The 24,683-nt window shown below is 40.8% G+C and overlaps 1 protein-coding gene across 1 annotated transcript; it reads left to right on the top strand.

Annotated features, from left to right (window-relative positions):
• The first annotated feature begins 7,105 nt into the window (after positions 1–7,105).
• On the top strand, positions 7,106–10,888 carry LOC119766056. The gene is made up of 4 exons (XM_038250424.1): positions 7,106–7,156; positions 7,209–7,216; positions 7,282–7,579; positions 7,733–10,888. Exons 1-4 carry the CDS (start codon positions 7,106–7,108, stop codon positions 10,886–10,888), a joined length of 3,513 nt encoding a protein of 1,170 aa, XP_038106352.1.
• The last annotated feature ends 13,795 nt before the right edge of the window (positions 10,889–24,683 follow it).

Here is a 24,683-nt window from a genome sequence, read left to right on the forward strand (position 1 = left end):
ACAGTCGTCGTTCTGCACTGAAGAAACGTGCTCTCGAGTTTCGTGAGATTCTGGAAACGAAGACTTTCGAAACTCTCGAAGACTTTCTGGCCGATTGTGAGTGTACCGAGGAATACTACCTCGAAGTGATTCGTGCATGGCTACAGCGACCAGCGTTCTTCTTCAAGCGTCCGATGAATCAGCTCTACATGAATCCATTCAACGTTTGGATTGGCGGTGTACTTCGCTCCAACAGTGATCTGCAGTTCATCATGGACGAGTACTCGTGCGCCTCTTATTTGGTTGATTACGTCAACAAGACAAATCGAGGCATCAGCGCGTTTCACCGAGAGCTTCTCGAGCTGCAGGAGCAGTATCCCGACTACGACTATCAAGGCTTGCTGAAGAAGTTGGGCGTGAGAGTACTCAACAGTGTTGAGATGTGCTCACAGGAAGCAGCGTGGATCTTGCTCCGGTTACCAATGTCCGAAGCAAGCCGGAAAATCGAATTTGTGCCGACAATGTGGCCAAATGAGAGAACCCGATGCCGGAAGCGACACCAGCAGATGGACGACGAGGGACTCGACGACGACTCAACGGACGTATGGACCAGAAACATCGTCCAGAAGTATGAGGACCGCGATGGATTGGAGGATGTGTGCCTGGCTGATTTCGTCGCATGGTATGCACCGATGAAAAGCACCAAAAACAGCTACAAGCTGCGAGGCACTGCCAAAATCCTGCGATGGCGAGGATACCCGATGAGCGAAATGGTCGAGTACAAGCGAGAGGCAGTGCTCCTGTTTTTGCCGTTCCGGAATGAACGAGTCGACCTGCTGGACCAGAACAAATTCCTCCAATTGTACGATTCGCATGAGACAGAGCTCATCGCGAAACGTAAGGAATACGATTGTGAGTTGAATTTGGAGCAGACCGTTGAGGAATACCTCCGAATAATCGCACAGGAAGGCGATGGCGAGCAAGAGAGAGCCGCCACGGAGAAGCACAACGAGTACGTGAGGAGCATCGACATGCAGCCAAACAACGATGACATCGAAAACCTGCCGACTTCTGCACTGCGAGCGATTGTGAAACAACGTTCGAATGTCATGCCAAAAGCTGACTACTGTGCCTGGATGCGGCAGGCTAACGAGAAGCAGCGCATGTTGATCCTCCACATCATCCATCGACTGACGAGCTTTGATCCTGAAATTCCAGCGATGCAGATCTTCCTGACTGGACCAGCGGGTAGTGGTAAAACGTTCACACTGCGTCTGATGATGGAAACCTATAACCGGTACAGCCAAGGTCACAACTCTCGCAACAACGCGTATATTGCATGTGCGTCGACAGGCAAAGCCGCCGTTAACATTGACGGTGTTACGGTCCATCGTGCCTACCGCATTGCAATATCGCGCCAGAGTGACTCAAAGCTTAGCCCTGAATGGCTGCAGACGTACCGAAATGAATTCCGGAACGTGAAGCTCCACATTGTAGATGAAGTTAGTATGCTTAGCGCAGGTAACTTCAGAACAATGCACATACGTTTGCAGGATATTCATTTGGATTACCTTCACCCATTCGCTGACCAGGACGTTACGTTTACCGGAGATTTACATCAGCTGAATCCAGTCAATGCTTTACCAATCTATAAGGCTCCGAGAAATTCGATTGGTGGATCTTGGCTGTGGGATTACATCCGACTGTACGAGTTGGATCAGGTCATGCGTCAGACCGATGTGGTGTTCTCCACCATCCTCACCGCGATTGGCGAAGGCAAGAAACTGACGGATGAACAGAAGACGCTGATCGAGAGTCGGTTCAAGTCAGTGGAGGACTGCCAAAGGAAGCTCCCAACGCCGTTTGGCTGTTCCATCAAAACGTTGATGTCGATCGGTTCAACAGAGAAGCGTTGAGTGGGCTCGAGGGTCTGGACTGTCTTGCCGACGATATGATCACAGGTCACAGCACATCCGCTCAGGCAACCAGTGCACGAACGAAATTACATAAATGAGCACAGCCCAAACGAGTGGGCTGCCATATATGGTTCGTTTTTGCATTGGAAAGCCCTACATGATCACTACCAACATCGATGGCGATGATAATCTGGTAAACGGAGCAATCGGCGAGCTGAAGTATGTGGAGATGCGGGAAAACGACGCCGGCGAAGAAGTGATCTACAGACTCTGGTTGCAATTCGATACGGAGAAAATCGGAACCATTGCAAGATCTAAGGCGCAGGCAGTCGTTAACGCCCGACCCCATCTCCTGCAGCAGGATTGGACCCCATCACGAAGCAGCACGTGAACATCGCTCTTGGAGGTACGATCAAATGCAAGCGGATTCAATTTCCGATTGCGAGTGCCTGTTCCATGACAATCCACAAGTCACAAGGTGGAACTTTCTCCAAGGTCGTTTACCAGTACAGTCGCTCGCAGGAGCAAAGGCTGGTGTACGTTGCTTTGTCACGGGTTACTTCGCTGGAAGGACTCTACTTGACCTACGCGGACAATCCCTCTCTAGATCCGTCTAAGGAAAAGCCTGTGTTCCACCACGCCAAGGCAAACAACTCTCCAGCGATGCGTGAGTTGCGGGACGAATACAAGCGCTTGAGGAATAACCGTTATCGAACGATCGGAGACGATTTTTCTGAGGTGTTGGCGAGTAGTGGACCAGCATGCACCCTGATGACAATCAACGTCCAAAGCTTGAGCGCTCATCACCAGGATATATCGATCGATTCCATACTGACCAGTGTAGACTACTTGGCCCTAAGCGAGACGTGGTTGGATGATAACTCCTCGGTCGAGATTGAAGGCTACACTTGTGTTGTCCAGTCCAAAAGGGATGACGCAAGATCTGGCGGTGTGGCAATTTATCGAAAGACGACGACCAAAACCAGCATGGCAGTCCCGTATACTCCCGAATTGGTGAGTCAAGATCGAGACGAACTTTTCGGTGTGGCAGATAAATACGGTGACGTTTGCGCTGCTACAGTGGATGTGATGGGCACTGAGGTACTGCTGTTCTCGGTGTACATCATCCCAGGAACCACACTGAAGCAGAAAGGTTGGTTTTTGGCACGGAAGTTGCTCCAGACTGCCCGCACTGGTTTGCCAATGGTAGTAACCGGTGATTTTAATGTCGACGTTTCCAAACGAGAAAATGTCGAATTCATTAAGTTTATGGGCGAGCACTTCCAACTATCCTTAGCTAACGACGTGAGACAGACGACCACAAATCGTGGAACGGTCCTTGATCTCACATTTACCAGAGGCATACATGTGGCGAGCAATTCGCGGTATGTATGCTATTTTTCCTACCACAGACCCATGCTGTCTGTACTACGAACTGAAGAACCTGAGCCATCTCAGTTGCATTGATCCATAAACGTTCAAAGCCGGACACGACGATATTATCATCGGATTTTACAAGAAGAAATTGAAATGTAAATTACCAGTTACACCTACACGAACACCAACTCACAAATGAACTGTAAACTCATTAATTTAAGTATACCAGAAAACTTTTGTAAACACTAACTAAACACACTGACCCCTCCCCCACCCCCCAAACATTAACATCACTACATCAGGAACCAAATGAAATGTAAATATTACTTTAAGAAACAGAACAATATTGTACTACACACTAAAACCTACCCAACAACCGCCCCTCCCTCTTCCACCCACTCCTTCTCCTTCCCGCTTTATTCATATATTGAACGTATTTAATGATTCATTCAACCGTCATCAATTGTTTATTAACAGGAAACCATCCCCGCCCTCTTGGAACACCGCTGATGGACCCAGCCAGGATCAAGCCTAATCTCATTTCTTCATTCCAGGGCAAAATTAAACGGTCCTTTTCAGGACCACCAAAACATTCACGAAAGAGTTGTTCTGCAATCATCCAATTAAGCAAAATAAAATAATCTGGTTTTGAATTTCAATATCTATCCGAAAACATACTGTACTACACACTAAAACCTACCAAACAACCGCCTCCTTACCTTTTTCCCTCCCCTTCCAACCAATCCTTCTCCTTCCCGCTTTATTCATATATTGAACGTATTTAATGATTCATTCAACCGTCATCAATTGTTTATTAACAGGAAACCATCCCCCGCCCTCTTGGAACACCGCTGATAGACCCAGCCAGGATCAAGCCTAATCTCATTTCTTCATTCCAGGACAAAAATTGAACGGTTCTTTTCAGGACCACCAATACAATCACGAAAGAGTTGTTCTGCAATCATTCAATCAAGCAAAATAAAATAATCTGGTTTTACATTTAACTATCTATCCGAAAACATCAGCAATCCTAATCAAAATTTAAGGCCCTGTACTGTCCTATGTCTTTCGGTTATGTCTCTGACATACCATCTTGAACTTTTTTTCAAAACATTTTTTTTTGTAAAATCGCGATAACTCGTGATGCTTTTAAGCAAACCCCCTATGTTTATATATTAAAATGTTTGTAATTGTCTGCTTTACAACTTTGTACGATATTGTTACAGTCTAAAAAATATTTCTGCAAAATTAGAAAAAAACATGAAATTTTAAAATGAACAATTTGTTCTAAATGATAAAATGACCCTTCTTGGTCAATATAGATTCGAAAAGAACATTAAATTTCTTTTAAAAAGACATGTTCCAAAATTTTTTACAGTCGTGTAACGGAAAATGGGAGAATTTTTGAAACTTTTTTAGTGTTTTTTCGATGAAAAATACCTTTTTTCGGAATTCCAAATACGCCATTAAATCGGGCGTCTTATTTTACATAAAAGTCCCTTTGACACCAAATTTCTATCTCATCACCGTTTCAGGCTGCAAATTATTGAAGAACGCCTCTTTTTTCGCATGTTCAAAAATGGAAGGGGTCGTACCACCCCTCCGTCACGAGATATACAAAAAAATGACCTCGGATTCGTGATCAGGGACAAAAGTTACCCCTTAGGATAAAGTTTCACGCAAATCGAGAAGGGTCTGCACGGTGCTCAAAATACCGTTATTATGAAAAAAATATGCAAACCGAGATTTTGGAGCTATCGATTCCTAACACCAAAGCGCACCTCTGTGCAAAACGTGAAAACATTCGCTGACGTAGTTTTCGAGATACAGCCCTTTTAAGATATTACATCCGATTTTCAATAAGAAACCCAAAACAATCTTTTCAATTTTAGCATTTCAAAGAATATGCAATTCGAGATAATGATGTTTTTTGCTTCAAATGACTGTCAAGTATCTCTGGGCCACGTTTCAGAAGGTTTTCTGATGTAGTTCTCGAGATACAGCCATTTTGAAATGTTATTTCCGACTTTTTCTAAGAAAATCTATAAAATCAATACAATTTCAGCATTTTAAAGAATATGCAATTCGAGATAATGATGAATTTTGCTTCATAAGACTGCCAAGTATTTCTTTACTAAGTTTCAGAAGGTTTGCTGATGTAGTTCTCGAGATACAGCCATTTTAAAATGTGATGTCCGACTTTTTCTAAGAAAATCTATAAAAACTATAAAATTTCAGCACTTTAAAGAATATGTTTTTCGAGATAATGATGAATTTTGCTTAATAAGACTGCCAAGTATTTCTGGACCAAATTTCAGAAGGTTTGCTGATGTAGTTCTCGAGATACAGCCATTTTAAAATGTTATTACTGACTTTCTTTTAAAAACTCTTAGAAAAAGTCGGAAATAACATTTTAAAATGGTTGTATCTCGAGAACCACATCAGCAAACCTTCTAAAACTTGGCAGTCTTGTGAAGCGAAATTCATCATTATCTTGAATTGCATATTCTTTAAAATGCTGAAATTGTATTGATTTTATATTTTTTCTTAGAAAAAGTCGGAAATAGCATTTTAAAATGGCTGTATCTCGAGAACTACATCAGCAAATCTTCTGAATCTTGGCCCAGAGATACTGGGCAGTCTTATGAAGCGAAATTCATCATTATCTCATAAAGCATATTCTTTAAAGTGCTGAAATTTTATAGTTTTTATAGATTTTCTTAGAAAAAGTTGGAAATAACATTTTAAAATGGCTGTATCTCGAGAACTACATCAGCAAATCTTCTGAAATTTGGTCCAGAGATACTTGGCAGTCTTATGAAGCAAAATTCATCATTATCTCGAAAAGCATATTCTTTAAAGTGCTGAAATTGTTTTGATTTTATAGATTTACTAAGAAAAAGTCGAAAATCACATTTTAAAATGGCTGTATCTCGAGAACTACATCAGCAAACCTTCTGAAATTTGGTCCAGAGATACTTGACAGTCATTTGACGCAAAAAACATCATTATCTCGAATCGCATATTCTTTGAAATGCTAAAATTGAATAGATTGTTTTGGTTTTCTTATTGAAAATCGGATGTAACATCTTAAAAGGGCTGCATCTCGAAAACTACACAGAGGTGCGTTATGGTGTAAGGAATCGATAGACCTCAAAATCTCGGATTGCATTTTTTTTTTTCATAATAACGGTATTTTGAGCACCGTGGTCTGGGCAACTTTTCCCGATTTCGTGTGAGTTGATAGAGAATTACCCATCTCTAATCTCATCATGACTGTTGAATGTTGACTTTTAAATGTTGATTGTTGATTGTTAATTATTGATTGTTGATTGTTGATTGTTGATTTTTGATTGTTGATTGTTGATTGTTGATTGTTGATTGTTGATTGTTGATTGTTGATTGTTGATTGTTGATTGTTGATTGTTGATTGTTGATTGTTGATTGTTGATTGTTGATTGTTGATTGTTGATTGTTGATTGTTGATTGTTGATTGTTGATTGTTGATTGTTGATTGTCGATTGTTGATTGTTGATTGTTGATTGTTGATTGTTGATACGTGCACGGCCTGGTGGACAGGCTCACACGGTGAGTACACTTGTCCCCATTTTTTTCGTAACTGGTGTCCTCATTGCGCTGTTTTCAACTTTCTCGGTGCTGCTTTTCGTGACTTCTGCTGCTGCTGAGGTTCTGTTGGACAATTTGCTGGACGATCACGAGCTGTTTGGACCGACCGCTGGTTATTTCGGCGACGATTGGAGTACGGAAGGTATTTGTGCCGTACTGCTGGCCATTGTTTGGCCATTGTTTACCCGTGCTACCGGGGGGCGCGTATGTTACCGGGGGCGACGTCATCGCTGCGGCTGTGCATCGGCCGGCGGAGAGTTTTGGAGAGTATCCTGTTGGGCGTTAAACATACAAGGCCTTGTTTAATAGGCTCACAGGTGAGCCTCTTTCCAACTCCCCAGCGATTGTTTGTGTGGTGCTTCGCTTCGCTCTCTTTTTGCAGTCATTTGCCCTGCGTCACCATGCCGAAGAAGGTGTCGTACAAGCTGAAGATTCGCAACACCATCCTTGCGTCTCTCAACCGCGCCGACAAGTTCCTGCAGAACTTTGTGCTGGAAAAGCACGCCGATCAGGTGCAGTCGCGGCTCGATGCGGTCAACCAGGCCTGGGCGGAGTTCGAGGCGCTCCAGCTTGAGATCGAGACCATCGAGGAGGAGGACCTCAAGGAAGAGGATGATGCCACAGCCATGGAGGAGGAACATGAGCGAGTCCGAGAGCAGTTCGAGGGGTTGTACCACAAGGTAAGGGCAGGGTTGAAGTCGAGGTTGCCTTCTGGGGTTGCGTCTGGGTCTAGCGCATGCGTTGCGCGTGCCGGCATACAGTTGCCGAAGATCACTTTGCCGAAGTTTAGTGGGGAGTACGATGAGTGGTTGCCTTTCCACGACACTTTTAAGTCCCTCATCCACGAAAATGTTGATTTGACCGCGATTCAGAAGTTCCACTACTTGCGAGACTGTCTTATCGGTGAGGCCAAGAAGATGATCAACTCGAGTGAGTTCAGCGCGAAGAGCTACCAGGTGGTCTGGGACTTGTTGGTCAAGCGACATGCCAACAAGTATCTCCAGAAGAAGCGCTATGTCAACGGGTTGCTTCAGTTTCCGCGAGTGAAAGGGGTGTCGTCGAGTAGCATCCACGACGTGGTGGATCACTTCAGCCGTTGTACGCAGATTCTGGACCAGTTGGGCGAAGTGACCGGTGGCTGGGGCGTGATGCTGACGCAGTTGTTGGTGTCGAAGCTGGATGATGTGACGCAGAAGGAATGGGAGGCGTTGGCAGCCAAGAAGGAGGACCCGCAGTTCACCGACGTGATAGCGTTCCTGGAGGAGCGGACGAAGGTCTTGGATGCGGTCGCAGTTGATCAGCTGTTGGGCAGTCAGCGTGGTTCTCCCTCCGTATCTTCGGTTCCAGCAGCCCAGCCCAAGAAATCGTTCCCGAAGCTGACAGTGAACGCCGCTTCCGACTCTTCCTCTCCGAAGTGCAGAATGTGTAGCGGCCCACACTTGCTTTCGAGCTGTTCGGACTTCAAGAAGTTGTCGCTGGATGGTCGGAACAGGCTAGTTTTGTCGAAGAGGCTCTGCAGAAATTGTCTGTGGAGTGGCCATTTCGTGAGGGACTGCCATGTCAAGAGTCGCTGCTCCAGCTGCAGCGAGAAGCACAACACCTTGCTGCATCCTGTTGGTAGAACTGGTTCCGGTTCCACTCTGAGCACTGCGGTAACGGGAGATTCACAGGAGGGTGGTTCGCGTTCCTTGACGGCGCCGGCAGCTCAACCGCAAGCGGTGACGAGTTCGGTGGCTACAATTTACGCTGCAAATGTGGCAGCGGAGTCGCGGAAGGTCCACGTGTTCCTGTCGACGGTGCTCGTGGCGGTGAAGGATTGCCATGGCCGGTTGCATACCGCAAGAGCGTTGCTCGATAGCGGGTCGCAGGCGAATCTAATCAGTGAGCGACTGTGTCAGATCTTGAGATTGCCGCGGAAGAAGGTGAGCGTGCCGATCTCCGGCGTCGGAAGTTCCCGTATGCAGGTTGATAGCTCGGTGTCGGCGATTGTCTCTTCGCGTGTCACCAACTACACAGTCCCGATGGAGTGTCTGGTGCTGAAGAAGGTGACGGAGGACCAGCCGTCGGCCACAATTCCGATCGATCAGTGGAACTTGCCCTCTGACATGGTGTTGGCGGATCCCGGATTCCACAAGCGGGCTCCAATCGATTTGCTGTTAGGGCTGGAGTTCTTCTACGAGTTCCTGTTGCTGAATGGTGGCCGGGTGCAGATCCAGCGGCCGGGAGAAGGTCTTCCGCTGTTCGTGAACACAGTTTTCGGTTGGATAGCTGCGGGAAAGACTGATCTGGGGAGTCTAAACCCCGTCCCGAGCTGCCACGTCTCCGTCAATGCGACTTTGGAGGAGAAGATCGAGCGTTTTTGGACGATTGAGGAGTTGCAGGAGGCACCGAAGCGGTCGCAAGAGGAACAGGACTGTGAGGAGCATTTTCAGGCCACGTTTTCACGCGACGTCACGGGTCGATACGTGGTGCGACTTCCGAAGCGCATGGGTTTCGAGAAGATGGTCGGCGAATCGCGAAATATGGCGGTGCGGCGGCTGATGCAGTTGGAGCGGAGACTGGGCAAGGACGAAAGCTTGCGAAAGCGGTACAACGAGGCGATTCAGGTGTACTTGGATCAGGACCACATGAAGGTTGTTTCGGAGGAGGAGCTGAAGGGCGACAAGCGGCTTGAATGCTACCTGCCTCACCATCCGGTCTTCAAGGAGTCCAGCACGACCACGAAGATCCGGCCCGTGTTCGATGGTTCTGCCAAGACGACGTCGAATTTCTCGCTGAACGAGGCGCTGATGGTTGGTCCGGTTCTCCAGGACCCGTTGTTCGATTTGGTGCTGCGCTTTCGGAAGAAGCAGGTAGCCCTGGTTGCGGACATCGAGAAGATGTACCTGCAGGTTAAGGTCCATCCGGACGATACCCCTCTGCAGCGGATTCTGTGGAGGCCTTCGCCGTCGGAGCCAATAAGGACGTACGAGATGCTACGGGTGACGTTTGGGTTGGCCCCATCGTCATACCTTGCCACGCGCTGTATGCAGCAGCTGGCGCAGGACGAAGGAGAGGTGTATTCACGTGCGAAGGAAGCACTGTTGCGTGACTTCTACGTGGACGATTTCATCGGCGGAGCGGACTCCGAAGAAGAAGCGCTGTTGTTGCGGCAGGAGCTGGAGCAGCTGTTGCCGAAGGGTGGATTTAGGCTGCGCAAGTGGGTGTCAAACGCCACAGGGGCGTTGGCAGGGCTGGCTGCGGACGATTTGGGTACGCAGACCACGCTCAGTTTCGACCAGGAGCAGGTGAAGACGCTGGGAATAAACTGGCAGCCAGGGCCAGACGTTCTCGGCATCGATGTCACGGGTTTGTCCGTGAATGGGCAATGGACCAGACGGAAGGTCTATTCGGTCATTGCCCAACTTTGGGATCCAACTGGGATCACTGCTCCGGTCATTTCGTGGGCCAAGATTCGAATGCAGCTGCTGTGGGTCGCGACTCAAGGCTGGGACGACCCATTGAGACCGGATTTGGCCGGGAGGTGGACTGAGTTCTACCAGCAGTTGCCGGAGTTGTCGAAGATTTCGGTCGACAGGTGCGCTTTCGTGGAAAATCCGGTCCATGTCGAGTTTCATGTGTTCGCGGATGCGTCCGAAGCGGCCTACGGAGCGTGCATCTACGCTCGTTCGATCAGCCAGCCGGGGCTGGTCAAAATTTCGCTGTTGGCGGCCAAGTCACGCCCCGCAGGGTTGAAAAAGGTCACCCTGGCGAGGTTGGAGCTGTGTGCAGCTTTGATGGCAGCAAGGCTGTACCGGAAGGTCGTGCAAGCCCTCAAGATGGAGGGCACGGAGAGTTGGTTCTGGTCGGACTCGACAGTCGTGCTGGCGTGGCTGAGGTCACCGTCGTACGTGTGGCCCACGTTCGTTGCGAACCGAGTCTCGCACATCCAGGAGTTGACGAAAGGGCATCGCTGGAACTACGTCAAGGGGACAGAAAACACAACGTAGAATTAGACGTCCAACGAACAGAGGATAAAATCAGGTGAGCGCGGATTTCGAGGTTGGCCAATTCACGGGTCCGAACATTGAATTTCGCTTCACAAGACTGCCAAGTTTTAGAAGGTTTGCTGATGTGGTTCTCGAGATACAACCATTTTAAAATGTTATTTCCGACTTTTTCTAAGAGTTTTTAAAAGAAAGTCAGTAATAACATTTTAAAATGGCTGTATCTCGAGAACTACATCAGCAAATCTTCTGAAATTTGGTCCAGAGATACTTGGCAGTCTTATGAAGCAAAATTCATCATTATCTCGAAAAGCATATTCTTTAAAGTGCTGAAATTGTTTTGATTTTATAGATTTACTAAGAAAAAGTCGAAAATCACATTTTAAAATGGCTGTATCTCGAGAACTACATCAGCAAACCTTCTGAAATTTGGTCCAGAGATACTTGACAGTCATTTGACGCAAAAAACATCATTATCTCGAATCGCATATTCTTTGAAATGCTAAAATTGAATAGATTGTTTTGGTTTTCTTATTGAAAATCGGATGTAACATCTTAAAAGGGCTGCATCTCGAAAACTACACAGAGGTGCGTTATGGTGTAAGGAATCGATAGACCTCAAAATCTCGGATTGCATTTTTTTTTTCATAATAACGGTATTTTGAGCACCGTGGTCTGGGCAACTTTTCCCGATTTCGTGTGAGTTGATAGAGAATTACCCATCTCTAATCTCATCATGACTGTTGAATGTTGACTTTTAAATGTTGATTGTTGATTGTTAATTATTGATTGTTGATTGTTGATTGTTGATTTTGATTGTTGATTGTTGATTGTTGATTGTTGATTGTTGATTGTTGATTGTTGATTGTTGATTGTCGATTGTTGATTGTTGATTGTTGATTGTTGATTGTTGATTGTTGATTGTTGATTGTTGATTGTTGATTGTTGATTGTTGATTGTTGATTGTTGATTGTTGATTGTTGATTGTTGATTGTTGATTGTTGATTGTTGATTGTCGATTGTTGATTGTTGATTGTTGATTGTTGATTGTTGATTGTTGATTGTTGATTGTTGATTGTTGATTGTTGATTGTTGATTGTTGATTGTTGATTGTTGATTGTTGATTGTTGATTGTTGATTGTTGATTGTTGATTGTTGATTGTTGATTGTTGATTGTTGATTGTTGATTGTTGATTGTTGATTGTTGATTGTTGATTGTTGATTGTTGATTGTTGATTGTTGATTGTTGATTGTTGATTGTTGATTGTTGATTGTTGATTGTTGATTGTTGATTGTTGATTGTTGATTGTTGATTGTTGATTGTTGATTGTTGATTGTTGATTGTTGATTGTTGATTGTTGATTGTTGATTGTTGATTGTTGATTGTTGATTGTTGATTGTTGATTGTCGATTGTTGATTGTTGATTGTTGATTGTTGATTGTTGATTGTTGATTGTTGATTGTTGATTGTTGATTGTTGATTGTTGATTGTTGATTGTTGATTGTTGATTGTTGATTGTTGATTGTTGATTGTTGATTGTTGATTGTTGATTGTTGATTGTTGATTGTTGATTGTTGATTGTTGATTGTTGATTGTTGATTGTTGATTGTTGATTGTTGATTGTTGATTGTTGATTGTTGATTGTTGATTGTTGATTGTTGATTGTTGATTGTTGATTGTTGATTGTTGATTGTTGATTGTTGATTGTTGATTGTTGATTGTTGATTGTTGATTGTTGATTGTTGATTGTTGATTGTTGATTGTTGATTGTTGATTATTGATTGTTGATTGTTGATTGTTGATTTTTGATTGTTGATTGTTGATTGTTGATTGTTGATTGTTGATTGTTGATTGTTGATTGTTGATTGTTGATTGTTGATTGTTGATTGTTGATTGTTGATTGTTGATTATTGATTGTTGATTGTTGATTTTTGATTGTTGATTGTTGATTGTTGATTGTTGATTGTTGATTGTTGATTGTTGATTGTTGATTGTTGATTGTTGATTGTTGATTGTTGATTGTTGATTGTTGATTGTTGAATGTTGATTGTTGATTTCTGTTTTGTTATTGCTTCTAGAATTTCATATTCCAATGCACATTATAATCTTCTGCACTTCGATTCATGAATGAAGTTTTGTACATATCCTGAAACATAAATCACTACCTGTCCCATAAAAACAACTCACCGTGAGAAACGGTTTCCCGTTCGATGCTATACCACACACGATTCACGACTCACCGAATACACTCGTTTCGGGGCAAGGTGTCACCTTTCAATACGCCATAAATCACCTAATTCACCACTTTGAGGCCCATTAAGTTGCCAACAAGCTGTTTTACAAGCCCACCCTCAAAGCCCCCTACCCTCGTCTTTCTCCCGTAAAGTTCGAATATCTACCAGATTGTTCCCACAGGTTCCTCGCGTGTGGTTTCGCCGTGACTTCAGTTTGGAAAGAAAAATAGCAAACCAATGAAATTTAATAACGTGTCTAAATTCCCCATTTATGCTCAGTCAATTAAAATTTATTTTCAATTTCACCAACTTCCCAACCTTCCTCACTCCAACTTTCCCCAAACATCTTCATTCGCAGCGTGCAAGTACGAAAAAATAAATATCGATTTCCAGCCATCCGACATCCGATGCCAAAAGTTGAAACCATTAAAGCCAGCACACCCACGGTTGAACTTTGAAAGCTGACGGGTGACAATCATTTTACGTTAGACGTTTGATGTTGGGATAGGAGCATAAAGCTCGCGAGACAGACGTCACCAGCTGTCACCGTTGATGGCGCAGCGTTAAGATAGTATCGATAGACCTTTGCAGGGACCCCGGGGATCGATCGATGGTTCGAGACCACCCGGGTGACACCGCGGATTGTGAAGAATTGAACGATCTCGTAACGATGCCGTTCTGTGTGCAAATAAGAGTGGTTTGAGAAATAGTGACAATTGAATAAATATCAGTTACTCAAAAAAATATTTCCGCCAAAAAATGCAAACTTTCTCAGAAATTTAATCACATAAGCCACTTTTATCACCAGGCCCAAGCAAGTAAGTCCGAGACTCATACTTTTTCATCCGCCGAGGCATTTTCCTCGCCAGAGCTTTTTCCCAAACAGCAATCGTAACTTCTGGGCTGACAAACGAGGATTAAAAAGTTGCTGAAGCGTGTTAACAACAAGGGCCTGCTTCCATCATCACCCAGTGAAATCACTTGATTCCCCGTGGAAGATATAAAACGGTCGCGCCACCCATTCCCCAGACTTTCGAAGGCCCTTAAATAAAATTTCCCTTGAATTGCACGAAGGACACAAGGAAGCTCGCCGGTTTTTGGGTCACTGGACTTTTCCCCAGTCCCTGGCCCCGGCTGGACTTTAATTAAACGCTTGGGTTTTTTTATATTTTTGCTTGCTTCACAGCCGGCTGGTCTAGGAACAGAAGTGGGGTGTTTGAGGAGTGTTTTCACCCCGAAAATAGAAAGTTGGAAAATCGCCATGAATGGGCGAACTCTAGCGTGCTTAAAGTAATTGCTAGAGCCGGCCGGCGCGTCGTCAACCGGCAAGGGTGCACAGTGGATGAATGTTGAATATTGATTTTATTTTCAAATCTAAACATTGTTTGATTTTTTTCGACTTCCGTAACGTTAAAAAAGTAGCTATTGAAAAAAATATTGATATTTCGATAGTAAGCCTAAATTTATTTTAGAAATTAAGTGAATGGGTTTACAATCTTACTAAAAAAAAAAATTGTCATCATTTTTTCTGTATTTATTTGTTTATATAAAAAAAGATGTTGGAATTTTTAAACGTTAAAATGTTAGGTAGAATTGCTTACATTGAGTCAGCTGTTTAGCTATGATTTTAGGCAATACTAAAATTTTTTTCCAGGGGATCTAACGTCCCGTTTGAGCTCAATTGAATGTAAAGTATTTGATTGAATGAACCTAAATAAAAAAATGTTTTGATGAAATATTGCCTCATTACAAGATTGTTTTCGACTGTCCACGCTCCATATAAAAAATATTTTATTGTATGGACAATTGTCCACGAGGGGGAGGGGGGGGTTCGAGATTTCCAAAAAAGTGTCCACGTGGTTTATGGATGGTCCCTTATGAAAAAGTACGTTTTTTGACCAAGAGTTGCTTAAAATAACGTACTTTAAACGGCGAAAAAAAAATGTAAAGTACACATTTGAAGACCATAAAAAAATTAAATGTTCCATTGTTTATCACCCAATGACAATCATTAGTTTTATTAACCGTCATCAGGGGTGACATTGGGTCTGGGGTGAGATTGGGTCGTTCAAAAAAAACTAATATTTGTATGACCCAATCTCACCCCCAGTCCCAATGTCACCCCGGATGACGGTACAAGTAATTTTTATTAAACTTAAAATAAATAATTACTAAGGCTGGTACAAATATTCAGCAATTTCATTTGAATAGAGCCTAAACCAAAAAAAAGTTCTCCGATCAGGCTCAACCTTTTTCTGGGGGTTCCTTGGCCAAAATAATTAGACCCGTATTTTTTTGTTTGGCCATTAAGGTAACCTACATCCTGCTAGGGTGGTTCGAAAATAGTAGTTTATGAAACAAGTTGCAAAAAGAGGATTTTTTCAGCACGAGTCGTACATTTATCCAACGAGGTTCACCGAGTTGGATAAATACGAAGAGTGCTGAAAAATTCAAGTTTTGCAATGAGTTCCATACAACATTTTTTGCAATTCCAAAAAAACACACACTGAGTGAAATTTTATGTCAAATTTTCATGTATTTTGTCAATAAATCGTTTATATCAAAAAAATGTTGAAATGTGTTACTTTTCGAAACAAGTGCTGAAAAGTTCAACTTTTCATCACCCATTTGAGTGCTGAAAAGGAGAACTTTTCAGCATTTATTTTGAAAAGTATTGCTATTCGATTCTGTTATTTTTGGTACAGAAAAGTAGGCTATTTCGTCGTTCAAGAATGACAGGAAAAGTAAGTAGTTTCACGACGGAATTGCAAAAATGGCATTTTTCGTCATTTTTCGCAAAAACCACTTTTTTCAAAAAAAATATATCTCCGCGTCATTTTATCCCATTTTAGCTGTCTTAGACGCAAAGGTGATTAGTTTGGCTATTTGAGAAAAATAGTAAAAAGTTTCCAAAATCTAGCTTAACATTTGAAAAAGTCATACGAAAACTTTAAATGGCGTTTTGACCGTGTCTGGGCCAAAGAGCCTGTGTCTGAAAATATTTTTATTTTTTTTGTTTAGATTGATATTTTTCGGCGAATAATATCACAATTTTTAAACGTTTTTTCTTACGTTTCGGCCTACTTTTCTCCTTTCAGCCATCATCAGAAAAAACGTTTAAAAATTATGTTATTATTCGCCGAAAAACATCAATCTAAACAAAGAAAGTAAAAATACTCGGCGATCAAAAATAAAAAAATAAATATTTTTATTGGATTCCTCGGAAAATTTCTTTTTTTTCCGTTATCGAAATACGCAATTTTTGGTACCCTAACATGTATAGGTCATTGCTGAAATTTTGAAGTTATCACAGTTTTAATGAAAAAAGTTGTTTTTTGCCGATTTCGTCATTTTCCTATTTTTGTGCGCGGCGCGTCGAAAAACTCAGTTTTATTTTCAAAAAAAACATATCTCGGAAACGTACGGTTCGACATCGCCAATGTTTTTATATGGTATGTGAAATTTCATGGGCTCTTTGGTCCAAACACGGTCCAAACGGCCTTTTTAATTTTCATACGACTTTTTCAAATGTTAAGCTAGATTTTTGAAACTTTTTACTATTTTTCTCATATAACCTCATATAGCTTAAGCTAATCACCTTTCTTTTGCATCTAAGACAGCTAAAATCGGATGAAATGACTCGGAGATATATTTTTTTGAATAAAGTGGTTTTTGCGAAAAATGACGAAAAATGCCATTTTTCGAACCACCCTAGCAGGATGTAGGTCACCCTAATGGTCAAACAAAAAAAATATGGGTCTAATTATTTTGGCCAAGGAACCACCGGAAAAATTTTGAGCCCGATCGGAGAACTTTTTTTTTGTTTAAGCTCTTTCCAAATGGAATTGCTGTATTATTGAAAGTTAGGGTAGGGGGCCCCCACCCCTCCAAAATTGGCCCGAAAAATCAGGGGGCAAAAAAAGTATTTTATCAAAAAACTTCAAAATTTCAATGGAAACTTAAGTGCAATCAGCTGATATCAATTTAAGTTGCATTCCCCTGCGTTTCAAATCATTTTTGTCTTGTTGTGGTTAATTGAAACATCTTTTGAATTAAAAAAAAAGATGTTTTGTATTGCAAAAAGTTTTTTTTTCGCTATTTTTTTTGTTTTAGTCAAATCTTACATTTTTTGAAAACTAAGAAAAAAATTAAAAAATATATACAAATGGAAATAACAAGCCATAGTCTCAACATTTGAATGCAAAAAGTGTTTTAAAATGCATTTTGCACTTGTCCTGATGTTTTGCATTAAAAAAATAAATTTAAGATTTGACGAAAACTTTTGTTTTTTCAAAAAAAAACTTTTGCGATACTAAGCATCAAAAATTTTCAAAATTCAAAAGATTTTTTTAAATTTAAACATGCTAAAATGTTTCTGATTGCAGGGGAATACATTTTAAATTACGAAAAAAAAACGAAACTATTGGCACTACGCCCCCCGGGGCATGGCCTTCCTCTAACGTGGGATTTCTGCTCCAGCGCCTCTGACGAGACAGGAGAAACCGGGACCGACGTTTTACTTCACCATCCGATAGAAGCTCAGTGGATAAGGCGGGAATCGAACCCGCGTCTCATAGCATCATCGGGATCGGCAGCCGAAGCCGCTACCCCTGCGCCACGAGACCCATTAATTTCAGCTGAATGCACCATTGAAATTTTGAAGATTTTTGAAAACATATTTTTTTTGGCCCCTGATTTTTCGAACCAAGTTTTAAGGGGGGTGATAAAAACTTTTAATATTTTTTTTTAAATTTAACTTCAAGGTTAAGTCACTGTCACAAAAACAGTTTTTTTATATATTTTTTTAATAAGCCTTTCTTAAACACCAGTTTAAATAAACATTTTGCGTTGAAATGATTAACAAAGGGCATGCAATTTCCCTTTTTTCAATAATTTTGCCACTTTGCTTTTTGCTGGAGTCGAGGGACATGCATTTTTGTATATATTTATAATTGCATATTTTTTTGTTCACGAAGAAATTAGAAAAGCCTAAAATATATGATTTGAAAATAATATTCTGCTGTAAAAACAAATATTACTAATAATTTGTGTTTGAAGTTGATGTTGGATATATTCAAAAATGCATAACATTATACACTATTCCTTTATTAAAAATTATAAATGTACAGTATTTAGTTAGCTTTTCTACACCCAAAACTGGGCAGCGGTTGTCCGAGAGAAGAATGGCATCGAGACGAAAGAATAGTGTTACCATTTACGGACACAGAGAGCACAGCTCGAGATGGGTGAAAGAATTATCCTCTCGAGGTTCATTTGCAAAAAAAGTTCATCCGTCAAAACAAAAAATCAAAAGTGTCGACTACGGGAATCGAACCTTAGACCTTTGACATACTAACCCATGGTCTTTACTGCCTCGGCCACCACAGCTTGGTGGCTAAGGAGTGGTCAGATGTCGATGTATGACACTTGTTGGAGATTTATTGCATCAATTAACGAATGAACTCATTTGTTATGGTGGTGTGAGTTGATAAAATTATTCTCTCGATTTTGGCTCTGAGCCCTCAATAAATTTTGAGGTAACGATTCTCTCGACTCGGAATTTTGGGTGTATTTTTTGCAACAATATTTCTTTTTTCATTATCAACAATATTTTTGGAGAAAATTTGAAGGAGAAGAGACAAAAACTTGAAAACTCTCAAGAAAACTATTTATTTCCTATGCATTTTCCACTACGTCATATTATTTGTTGAAAATGCAAAAAAAAATCGCATTGTGCCAACATGAATTCATTTGTCGTTCCAAAGAAACTTCACCTCATCACTACCATAACCTTCGGCCAACCCTATTCCTAAACCCCGGTCCAGCTCCAACAATCGTCCCGAGAGCGGGGAACACTTCTCCACAAAAGTCGTAAAAGCCGGCTGTTTTTTAAGCTCGCCAAGGAATTATCACAATAGGCCGTAGCAGCAAATTTCGCCTTTTCCTATTAATTATTCTCACGCGGGCACACGCGAAGCAATTCCGACTATAGTTTTTTTTGTCCGGTTCCATTCCCAAAAGAGGGGAAGGTTCGGCGAAAGAATTCTCAAATCGGATATAAAGATTAAACGAGCATTACGAGCTGCTTTGGCCCGGGCAAAACACAAAACATGAGCAAAGCCAAGTGCTGCAAGGAGCCTGGGAAAATGAAAGAAGTTTCCCTCTTGGCTGGTGGTGGTGTAAAAATGATTATATTTGAAAGTTATTCAGCAAAACTTCTCCGGTAGTGATAAAACTTTACGACACCGGCCTTAAAAACAAGAGCCTTAAGGTATGGAAAGGTGAAGGGGCTGGTTGGGGGGAAAATTCTGGAAGTACGTAAAGTTCGGTTCAAAAGCGAATTAAACGCGCGTGAAATAAAGTCCTGGTCCAGTAGCGATGGATACGCCGTGAAAAACAGGGAAGAAATTATTAAGGCGAGAGAAAGAGACACTTCTTGGACAGCACCCAGAGGTGCTAAACTTGCTTGGCACCTTTTCTTCGCCGGTTTGAGTCGTGCTTTGCCACGTGGAGTGTGACCAAAGGGACTAGAATGTTGCGGAAGAAGTTGAGCATGATGAAAAGAAAAACTCAATTACCTTCCACTCACTTAATATTTATGAAACCACTTTTTCGCGTCTTTCGCGATGCAAATTCCCTATGACGCTGTTGGGTGGAGACCAATGGATTAATTTTGCGAAAATTGTAATTTGTAATACTACAAAATATTAAAAAAATATATTAAAAAAATCAGACAGTTTTTTTCAATTAAAAGAGAAAATTATTTCGATTTAACAAAAATACAGCTGATGGCTTTAAACTTAAATTGTCTGTATTTTAAGCTATACAACCAGTACTGCAGCAAAGCGATAAAATTCAACCGCAAAACGATGACAAATTGATACCATAGCATTACCAACTCTATCATCAACCAGCGTGCAGGTCTGCTTCCTCCCATCACCACCATCACCATCATCATTACACACCAATCAATCCATCCACGGAGACTAACCTCTCATCGCGCGGCTCACGACCTTAGACCTCGCAGGTTGAGCAGCGAGGAGAAATCAATACTTTTGATTGATTGCACTTCCATTCAAAGACGCCAAGCCACGATAGACGGCCAGCTGTTCACGGTTGGAACGACCGACGGGAGGTGGGACGACGACGATTTCAATCCTCTCAAATCGATAGCCCGACCGACCAAGATCAGCAGGTTGCCCTTTCCTACCCCCAAAAACCGTGATCTCTCGGTCTTGATGGCCATTGTTCAGCGACCATTGTTGAAAATTGTTCAAGTCCAATTTGAATATAGGGGAAATATGCCCATTTTAATCACTCTAAGCTGTTCGACCAATTCTCATCACTTTTCCGTTTTCCAATATTAAATCAACATTTTTAGATGTTTCAACAATGGAGAGTTGCTTGCTCACTTTTATTTGAGCTATTCATTACTTTGGAACAGTCAAAAACTTTATGAAAGCTGTAATTCATGATCAAAGTGCTGATAGGCCGATAATAGAAATAGGCTGAGAAAGGGTATAGTTCCCCTAATTCTTCCTCTGCGTTTTCTGCCTCTCCAAAGACGGATTGAAAAGTGACACTCGAGAACGGCTTCAACTCTCAACTCCAATTTCTCCCGGACTCAAGCTGGTTGGTTGGGGGTATGAATTTCAAATTAACAAATCGATGCTCGTGCAGCAGAGCTGCTCTTGAGTGTGGAACGGATCATGTCCAAAAGGTAGGCCTCCTGAACCCTGTGTCGCTGATGAGAGGGGTCACTTGAGAGGGCCGAGGTGAACGGATCTGGTCAGAAACTAAGGGTACCAGATAGAGGTACACTAGGATGAAAAGAAAAATTGAAAATTTTGGATAATCTTTGAAGATACCTTTAAGCTTGATTCTTAAGGTAAAAATAAGTAACTGTGCCAATTTTGAGCCAAATCGGTTTAAGTGTCGCTATTGATAGTTTGAGTTTGTATGGGGAAATGCAAACAAATTCAAGAAAGTGTAAATTTCTTTTATACTGAACTAATCAGATCGTCTGAAAATGTCATGTCAAGATTTATTTCAGATAATATTAATTTCTCATGTATCAAATTAACGATGTTATGGAGTGAAAATACATTATTATTATACAACCATTTAACGAAAATTGTTGTTAAGTTATTTTTAAATAAGAAACAAGGATTTTTACTACCATTGGAAAGAAGACTTGTTTTATGCGACTTTCCCGATGTTTTTAAAAATGTATTATTTAGGGTCAACTTTGGCTGTGTTGTTTTTTTTTTTTTTTTCATAATTTCCTATATTTTAAGTATGCATTAATTTTTGTAGTGTACCAGACCATGCCTCTACGCATATTTTCATAATTCTAATGATAAATATCAATCTATAGCAAAAAATTAAAAAAAAACAAGCAAAAATTTAAAAAGTGACTGTAAAAACATTGTAAAACTGGAAGCAAAAAGTAATGATAAGAGGTTATAGAATAGGCCAAATACTAACAAAAATAAACATAAACTAAACAAGATAAATGCAAAATAAAATACTAAAAAGTTAACAAACAAGAGAAGTGAAGTTTTTCGTAGAACAAAAGTTGCTCAAACCACGTAAACACGGGAAAAATAAAATCATTCGAAAAAATGGCCAGTAGAGGATTAATACCATTAAATGTCTCAAAAAGACGTTGTACAAAAATAATAAGTTAAATTTTTTTAAGTATTCAATTAAATACAATTTAAAGTTAAAAATATAGGAGTATTTGAACTACCAAGGGAGTAGGGCGATAAATATGAATGTATCTTTTAATTTATAACTACTTTGTGTGCTATGAAAATGAATTTTAAAAGAATCATTTATTAGGCTAAATATCATGTAACGAAAGCCATACCATATATGAAACCATAAACATTCAATAGAAAGTAATGCTAACACATTTCCTACAAATATTTGTGATTTCATGAAATAGTGTTTTATGTCAAAAAGCACGAGATGTTAGATTGTTTATTTAATTTTAATTCTTATCTAATTTATTAATAATCTGAACCAAGACTTGTTTTGGACAAGTTATTTGCCATGAAAAACATAATTTCTTCATGTTTTTTTTTCCTTTACTTCAATTTTATGTGTCAATGTTATTCTTAATCATATTCTCTCAAACTGGTAACAGAGACACATTTGAAACAACTTGTGAGTTTGATGAGCAAGGATTCATTTTACTCACTGTCCAAACAAGTTGATTAAAAAATAATATTGCTTCTAAAAAAAACGTTGTTTATGATAGCTTATGAATTTAGAAAATTCATTTATTTTCATGAAGTTGTATGATTTTTTACGCACAGTCAAGTCATTCATTTAACCTTCACTTATTTTGAACATTTAAGGTTTTATACAATTTGGTTGCAGAAAAATTATCAGAACCAGGATCAGACAATTTTTCGATAGATTTCAAAATTTCCGGAATTCCCTGGATTTCCCGGGATTTTTTTCTAAATTCCCACTTCCTGGGAATTTTGCAATCCCGCAAAAATAGACAAAAAGCAAAATCCGTACTCAGAATAATAAGTGCAAAAAATAAAAAATTGAAACGGTGTCAACATTTGAATGAAAAAAGTGTTTTAAAATGCATTGTACACCTGTCCAGTACTTTTTTTTGTGAAATTAAATATGTCTTTATTGAACTTTCTTATAATAATTACATTTCATTTACATTCTAAGTGGTATGGCTACATGCTCTTCATCTTTGTTATATTTTTCGTTTTTGCCTTCCTCACTTTACTGAGGAAAGGCTATAAAAACACTCGAAAAACGAAATTCTTAATTTGACCTCCTAGACCCACCTTCATGTATACTTATCGACTCAGAATCACATTCTGAGCAAATGTCTGTGTGTGTGGTGGGATGCTGATCAAAAAAATTTGCACTGGATTATCTCGGCACTGGTCGAACCGATTTGGACCGTATTGGTCTCATTCGATCCGTCTTGGGGTCCCATAAGTCGCTATTGAAAATTATAAAGTTTAGTAAAGTACTTTAAAAGCTATGCTAAAAAACGATTCTAACAAAAGTCCGGAAGATTGTAAAAAGGGTGGTTTTTGTAAGAAACCCTGTCATGCTATACATTTTTAGAAAGATATTCAAAAGACCTTTCAAATGAGTTTAAAAGATTGAAGATCTGACAACCCTATCAAAAGTTATAAGCACTTAAGTGTCATTTATGAACTTTTTAGAGACCGGATCTTATATATTTCGATGAAAACGTTGTCCGGCTCTATCATGCAACCTTTCGATGAATAGATGATCAAAATACCTTTCCAATGAGTTCAAAAGATTGAAGATCTGACGACCCTATCAAAAGTTTAAGCACCTAAGTAATATTTATGAACTTTTTAGAGGCCGGATCTCAGATATTTCGATGAAAACGTTGTCTGGATCTTTAATGCGCCCTGTCGTTGGACAGGAGATCAAAAGACCTTTCCAACGAGCTCAGTAGATTGCAGATCTGACAACCCTATCAAAAGTTATAAGCACATAAGTGCCCTGAATTATGAAAATCTAACTACCCAATCTGATGGAATGAATAATGAATCATGTTGATAGAACACGGAAAGGTTCGCCCTTGTGTATCTATTTTGGATAGCATTACTCTCTAAATGTGAGGAAGGCAACAACCACCTAAGGGTGGATTAAGTAACGTTTTTTATTAACTGTTTACATTCATTTATTTACTTCAAATTGTTTTACATTTTTGCATTGAATCGAATACATTTGGGTAAAAAAGAAAAAAAAATAACTTTAACAACTAATCCTAACTTAAAATTAAAAAAAAAATTCATTGAAATATGCAAAATCACTAGAACGAGTAAACTACGAACTGTATTTTAAGATGAATGCTCCAAGGGTTCTTACTTGTTCCTGGCGAGTTTTGCACCCACGCAGTGTTGTTGTCATCTCGATGAAAATGTTCAAAAGTTCTTGTGGTGAAAACAGGTCACTGCTGCCTTCATCCGTTGATGCTGGTTGGTTTTCCCTCGGTTGCTGACTGAAGCCAGGAGGTGTTGTATTCTCTGCAACTTTTTGCCGCTGATTCAACGGCAATGGCTGCAGATTTGGAACCACTCGAACAGATCCTGCTCCAGGTGACGCCAAAGCAGTGAAAGTTAGTGGTGTTTTGCGACGATTTGGTTGGTGCCTCGTCGTCGCTTGCTGCCGAATTTTTACAAACTCAGCACGTTTTGGGCAGCTCCGATTCTTGGTCGAATGGTCGCCCCCGCAATTGAAGCATTTGGCTTCGATGTTCTCGTTGATTGTTTCGCAAGCTTGAGTTTTGTGCTCACCTCCGCAGGTTGCACAACGACTCTTGATGAAACAATTCCTTCCACCATGCCCAAACTGCAAGCAGTTCGAACACTGTGTCACGTCACGGTGCACTGGACGATAACGTTCCCAAGTCACGATGATGTTGCAAATTGCCCGAACTGCTTTCAGCTCAGACGGCGTTGTCGATCCTTTCTCGAGATGAACCAGGTACAGTTGATCACGATACTTGATGTCCTTGTTGTATCTCGTCATCTTGAAGACT

Source organism: Culex quinquefasciatus, chromosome 2, assembly GCF_015732765.1.
Source record: "Culex quinquefasciatus strain JHB chromosome 2, VPISU_Cqui_1.0_pri_paternal, whole genome shotgun sequence".
Classification (NCBI taxonomy): domain Eukaryota; kingdom Metazoa; phylum Arthropoda; class Insecta; order Diptera; family Culicidae; genus Culex; species Culex quinquefasciatus.